Source organism: Mus caroli, unplaced genomic scaffold, assembly GCF_978045245.1.
Source record: "Mus caroli unplaced genomic scaffold, Mus_caroli_1 scaffold_7, whole genome shotgun sequence".
NCBI classification, from domain to species: Eukaryota; Metazoa; Chordata; class Mammalia; order Rodentia; family Muridae; genus Mus; species Mus caroli.
The window spans coordinates 125,312,074-125,319,214 of NW_028227262.1; the positions used below are offsets into that span (position 1 = coordinate 125,312,074).

At 42.6% G+C, this 7,141-nt stretch overlaps 1 protein-coding gene across 1 annotated transcript; it reads right to left on the reverse strand.

Moving 5' to 3' along the window:
• Positions 1–703: 703 nt before the first annotated feature.
• On the reverse strand, positions 704–2,091 carry LOC110296522 (zinc finger and SCAN domain-containing protein 5C-like). Its single transcript, XM_085840879.1, is given in 3 exon segments — positions 704–1,838; positions 1,840–1,994; positions 1,996–2,091. Coding segments are annotated over 3 exon segments (1,386 nt in total).
• Positions 2,092–7,141: the final 5,050 nt, after the last annotated feature.

The following is a 7,141-nucleotide window of genomic DNA, read 5'->3' on the forward strand; positions in this document are numbered from 1 at the left end:
TTGCTAAGAATGGGGAACTAGACTGCTAAGTTTTGAGAAGAGAACAAAAGATGTTGAACATAAGAGTTCTGCATATTCAAGGTACGCCTAGGGCAGCTAGAGACAATAGGCACGGAATGGGACATAAGTAATAAAAGCCAAGGACCAGCCTCAGCTTGGAGAGGGGTTCTGAGAAAAGGGGTGTTTGAGAACAGGGAAACAAAGGACTCCCAAATCAGATCCTGGATCGAAGCTGATAACCTACATTCTGCTCAAGACAGCTTTCTGGATTGATTTCTCTTTGTCCTGCTTTCTCTGGAGATCTTTAGAGAGATCATAAGCCCAGTCTTTTATGTTACATATCAATCCAGTCATTTACTCCAGGTTCTCCTTTGATTGTCCTATGAATTAACATCCCATGACCCCAGGTCCTTGATTCTTAGGAGATAGCAAGATCTTTTTTTTTTTCTTTTTTTCTTTTTTAACATTGCAAAGATTCAGAGATATGCCCCCCATTTTAATCTTAAATGAAAATTTAATTTTAAAACATTTAACTTTTAGTATATATGCTCTAATCCTATATCAAACAAATGAAAACCCACGGGGCATAGTGAAACAGACCACCAATGAACACTCTATACAATGACCCTGAAGGGATGAGACATGGAATATGGGCAACCCAGTCTCCATTGCTCCCGGGAAAGAAAAAAGACTGGGTCCATAATTACACAGATGCCTTTCTCAAGTGGGTGTTCATGTGTTGCTTCCAAGTCTCCTGCTGTTGGAAAGCCATGTTACACTTCTTACAGATGTTGGGTCTCAAGGCGCGATGGATGCGGAAATGGACAGTGAGGTTGCCCTTGTGACGGAGGCACTTTCCACAACATTCACACACATAAATCTTCTCCTTCATGTGGACACGACGGTGGCCCTGCAGGGTGGACCTGTAGGCGAACTCCTTTTGGCAGACTGCACACGTGTAAGGCTTTCCCCCAGTGTGGACACGCTGGTGGACTCTCAGGTCGGAGGACTCTAGAAAGGCCTTGTTGCACAAGTTGCACTTGAAGGGTCTCTCTCCTGTGTGTTACCTCTGGTGGAGGTCAAACTGAGACCTGTAAAGAAACCTCTTCTTGCATTCAGTACACTGAAACCGAGCCTGGCCAGCAAGACTGTCAACTTGCGCTACAGGCTGCGGGTTAGCAGACTCCGGATTAGCAGCCTCTAGCCCATTGTCTGTATTGCCCATATAGGAGGCCACTCCTTGGGAAGTGGGTAAATTGAAACCACGAAGACTCTGAAGATTCCTATTTATGGCTAACTCTCTTTCCAGAATTTGGTTGAACGATGGTACAGCATCCACACTAGTGTCTTCTTGGGGCAGCGCGGCACCATTTACTCTGAGAGAACCAGCAGGACCCTGTATTGACTGTGGGTCTTGACCCACAAACACAGACACTTCTGCCTCTTCCCAGTCAGTAACTGAATCATTCCCCAGGCTCTGCCCAGTACTTAGGTAATCTGGCCGTCTCCTCTCAGGAATCACTCCCAGGAAAATGTCCTCTTCCTGGCTGATGGATGGCCCTTCAGTCTCTGAGAGGTTCTGCAGCTCCAGGCTGGCCTGGCCTCTGTTGAGAGACTCCTTGCTCTGATAGGACAGGTGCTCTTGGGACAAATCCACATGATCCCATTTATCCTCTGTGGCTTCAGCCTTCCCAACACTGGGATCCGGAAGGAGGTATGCCTGTCCTTGGGAGTAGATTATGGACCACTTGTGCAGTTTCCTGTCCCTCAGCATCTTTTCCAGGTCTTTGCAGCTCTTCATTCTGCTCTCCTTCACTAAGGCCTGCAGCTCTAGTGGCCTGCTCCAACACCAACTGATCCAGAATCTCCTCCTTGCTGTTCAGGTCGGGCCTCAGCCACTGATAGCAGAGCTCAGAGATTCTCCTGAGATCCTGGATCGGGTCGGACCCTTCCAAGGGACTGAAACCTCGAACCTTCATGTGCCAAAAATCGGGGGTTGTAGTTTTGCTTTTCTCCAGGTTTAACCTGGGGTATTAGTGATACCGGCTGCTCTGATCTAACAAGGCTATTTGATGGCACATTCATAGCCATATCTGTGGTGAATATTCCTCTTGGTCTAGGACGAGTTTGAAGTGGCTCCTGTCTAAACTGGCCTACCCGTTTTGCCGTAGAAATAGGCTCGATGTTGATCCAGAAGCCTGAAAGCTGGGATTCCGGGTAAGCGTCTCCACAATAGGCTCTTGCGTTCTTCTTCCTCAAGGCTTGGTAAAATTATGCTAATTAAAAATAATGCTGAGCCGGGCGTGGTGGAGCACGCCTTGATTCCCTGCACTTGGGAGGCAGAAGCAGGCAGATTTCTGAGTTCGAGGCCAGCCTGGTCTACAGAGTGAGTTCCAGGACAGCCAGAACTACACAGAGAAACCCTGTCTCGGAAAAAAAAAACAAACAAAAAAAAAACCAAAAAACAAAAAACAAAACAAAAATAATGCTGAACCTGAGGGTTCTGTTTCTGCTTCCGGCTGTAAGGCTAAGGCAGGAGGGAGTTCCAGGATTGTGTGGGTTAGAGTGCTAGACTTGCTAGTCCTGTCTCCTATCTCCCCAGATCTCTCTGCAAAGTTCTGCCTGCCTTTGTTAAGCACAGATTATAAATAACTAGCTGGGTGGGACCCAGCCTGAAATTACCATTTCTATCACACCTGTGCCTGGACCTAAATTAGCCTCTGTCCTAGGCTAACCTTGACTCAGGAATCTGAGTCTGCCTTTGTAGGCTTAAACAAAAAATTTAGCTGGGTATAATCTCCTGTAATCACCACTCCCCAAATCCTCGAGTCTCCTTCCTTAGTATCTCTCTGGACCAGTTGGCTCACAAAAGCGCAGCTGCTTTTGTTCCTTTAGATTCATGAACCCCCTCATGTAATTCATATTGCATCCTTATTTTTGCATAGTTGCGAAATTATACTTGAACTCATGTTTTCAGAGTTTTTCCCCCTGACAGCTGTCCTGAAGGTTCCGGTGCGGCTAAGATGTAAACCACACCTTAGCCTTCCAGACTCACACTGTCTCTGATTATCATGGATTCGTTAACATGAACAGGGAGGACGTTCCTCAGAGGAGGAACATAAAAATATGTACATTATTATGCAAACAAGCCTTATGCCTACAGCAGCCATTGACCCTCCTGGAAACCCTTCAAGTTGGACCTGGCAGGATCCCAGAATAAAGAATGGAGCCATTGTTATGCCCACATATGAAATTGACTCCCATTTTTGTGGTTTCACACAGGACCTCTAAAAGTGCTCTTGCTCAAAACCCTCTCTTCCAACTTTGCCCTGTGGTTGTCTGAAATGCTCATTGGATTTTACTTTTGTTATTTGTTTTGTCATTAGCTTAGAAGACCTTTTCTTTCTTTCTTTCTTTCTTTCTTTCTTTCTTTCTTTCTTTCTTTCTTTCTTCCTTCCTTCCTTCCTTCCTTCCTTCCTTCCTTCCTTTCTTTCTTCCTTCCTTCCTTCCTTCCTTTCTTTCACCAACTCTTGCGTTCTCGTCGAACACAGAAGAATATTCTATTTCTTTGAGTCTCCCTACACCACATGTCCTGGTGATGCAGATGTGTGCCAGGAAAGTTTGAAATGGAAAGGAAGATGGTCACCTTTGTTTCTAGATATGAAGACTTCAGTTCTTGGTAGCATATCTGAGAGACTCACAGGATGGGAAAAGTGAAGCTTTAGTGAAGGTTAAGCAAAATGGGCAAAGGTTAGGGAAGTCTGAGGCATACAGGCTTGCTCTGGTTTTCTTATTACAGGAAGGCTAATTGTAAAGGTGTTTTGTTGATCAGATGCCATCTGAGACTTTTTTTGTTGTTTTTCAAGAGACAGCCTTGTGCGGGAAATGAGGGCTTTGGGAGCAGAAAACTTAGAATTGATTCCCAGTACTGTAATTAACCAGCTGTGGGACTTTGTTCAAGATCAACCTCTCCACTTCACTTCCTGACCTATACAATGGATAAAATGGTAACCTGCCTTGGCCTCTTGGAACCCAATTTCCTCTCTGGATACCTGGTAATTTTGTCTGGTCAGGTTCACGTCAGCGTTCACCTGTTTTATAGCACCTCACATCCCCACCATTCAACTCCAGCTGACCATGTGGGTCAAGGGCTGGACTAGGACCGGAAAGAAAGTCTGTTCTACATTCTAATTTTTCTTTCAAATAACACAAATATAAATACAAATCCAGGCTCTAACCAAATTCCAAATGAACGTGGTGTGGTTTAAAATCCTATTCTCTTCAATCGTAATTATTCAGTTCCTTGTGACATTTTGAGATAAGTTGATATTCATCTAAGCACATGTTTTAATAGTTACAGGATGTACACTTGTGATGGGATGGGTTTTCATGTGTTCTACTGAAAGACCCACAATGTGAGGACTCTCCCACGTTCTGACTCAGGAGAGGCAACACCCCAAATCACTCATGAGAAACGGTCTTGCTGCAAACTGCAAGAGGACTTTTATTTCAAGAGCTCTCTCTCTCGGGCCCACAGTCATACACCACACAGGGGTAGAGGACCGTAGCACCCTGAGTAGCTGGGTAAGGGGTTATTTAAAGGAAGAAACCACAACTCAAGGGGGTGGGGAGGGCGTTGTTGGAAAATACCAAAAATACCAGTTAAGAATCTCAAGGAAGTGGAAAGTCAAGACAGTTTTCTAGGTGCCTCTAACAATAGCACATTTGCACAGCAATGGTCAGGGTGGGTCAGGGTGACTTTCTTTGACCGAACACTCCCCAAACCCAGGAAGCAAGTGGGTGGAGGAATGTTGCTATCTGTTTTATGATTAGCATGCCTTGGAGCATTGAGTCACAAAGGTCACATTCTCAAGGTCTAGTTTTTATGTTTTTATATTACACTTTTTCACTACTCCTTAGCTTTTTTGATTGCACAAGATTTCACAAGAAGTAAGCGGAACAAAAAAGTGGAACAGGGTGGTGGATCATCATCATCTTACTATTACTATTACTATTATTATTATCATTATTATTATTATTATTTTGGGGCTTAGAACTTCTGTGTTGCACATTATTGCTTTTTGCAGTATTATTCTTGCTTCTGGTATTTTTAAATATTTTTACTTTTTATTTATCTTTGTGAGTCATGCACCCCAGTTCCACTCATCTCCCCATCTCTTCATAATCTTCTCTCTGTTCTTGCAACTTCCCCTCAAAAGAAAACAAAAAAATAAAAAGGAAAAACCAAAAAGGAATAAAACAAACAAACAAACAAACAGAAAATGTCAGTAAAATGTATTCTCAACTCTCACAATTTATTTCTACAGTAATGCCCTTGATTTCCTAGTGTAGGGTCAATACTTTCCCTTCTATCTATATTAAATTTATAAGGGCAAGGTCCTGAGTACATTTGTCAAGTGTTCAATTTGGTGTTAACCAAGTTAATGAGTAATGTTTGTTATTAATTACATCAATGAAAACACTATAATATTACAGCTCTGCCTTGAACATGATGGAGTAGGAGGCTGGAGGGTGAATATTCACAAGCAGCTAATGGGCCATTCTTTAGGGAAAAAAGCTAAAATATCATTCTAATAGCCTGTTTTCATCCTAACCCACAGTCAAATCAAACCATCTCCAGCTGGAAAAAAATCATTTCCTCAAAATTAAATCCAATGAACTTGTCTCTGCCGAAGGTCAAGTAATATATCCTCATGAAAGAAAACGGTTCCTCATTTAATGCATGTTATTAAAAGGGTGTCTATTTTCTGTTTGGGTTCTGTCTGTTTTTTCCCCCTGCGCAATTTAAGTAATTGTCTTGCCAACATGCAAATGATATGCTAACTACACATGGTTTGGATGACCCTATGTGGTGATGAAAGGATCAGGCAGACCTACCAGCTACATTATTAGGTCTAAGCATGGAGAATCATTGAGCTTCTGTAATTTTCCTCTCATTTGTATTTTTATGATTCACAGGAACAAAATTTAAAATATTGGCCAGTCTATTCTTATTACAAGATGTTTTGGTATGTTAAATAATGTTAGCTTTTGATACCTCCATTGAAGTGAAACAACTCATATTTTAACAAACATTTTTAGAAGAAGAAAACAGTAAAATAAACCAACAAACAAAAAATCCCCAGAGTGATGCACTCTTTTCTGTCCTAGTGATCCATGGAGTGACTGGTCCCAAAAGCATCCCCCGATTTGGCTAGACACCATGACATTCAATCCACAGGCTCTTCTATTCAGACTTGTAGAAATAAAGGCTTGGTTCTCCATCATCTTTTACAAAATTATTAGCTTGGAATGGTGTACCATGTATCTTACTGATTTCTCATGTCATAGTCATTTCTAGCCAAAAGGCGTGTAATGTTTAATTTTTAATTACATTTCTCTGTCCTAAAGAAAAGAGCTGCCAACTTATAAACTACAGAACAAATCTATCTGGGGTGGTTGGAATGATTTTTTTTTCCTGTTTCTCCTGCTTTGACCCTTAGGTAATGATCACTCTAAACTTAAGAGAAACTATAGTTGATCAGGTATGATACATGTCATCACTCTCTCTCTCTCTCTCTCTCTCTCTCTCTCACACACACACACACACACACACACACACACACACACACACACACTGAAATGGAGAAAGGAAGAGGGAAGGAAGAAGGTAAGAAAGATAGAGAAGGTGAGGAGATAGAGGAGGAAGGAGAAAAGGAAGAAACGGAGAGGAGGGAGAAGGGAAATAGGGAAAGAGGGAGGGCAAGAGGGAGAGATGGAGGGAGGAGAGAAGAAGAGGGAAGGGAAGTAGAAGGAAAGAGAAAGGGAGAAAATGAGGGATATCTATTTATATATCTATATAGATAGATGAGGGGGAGAAGGGGGAAGGTTGGTCTGGGGACAGGACTCATGGGTGCCTAGCTCATTCATGACAGAACATAGAAGCACCCAGTCTTGTGCAGGTCTGTGATGGTATGTTGTGTGTTTATGACTGCAGTGACTATGTCACATCCTTCTTTGTTTTTGTTAACCATGGTCTCTATTCCCCTTTTTCTACTCATCCTCTTGCCCCTTTCTCCATGTAAAATATTTCATGCCTATCCCTCCATCTTCTGAACCTGATTTCTTTCCATCTCACTTG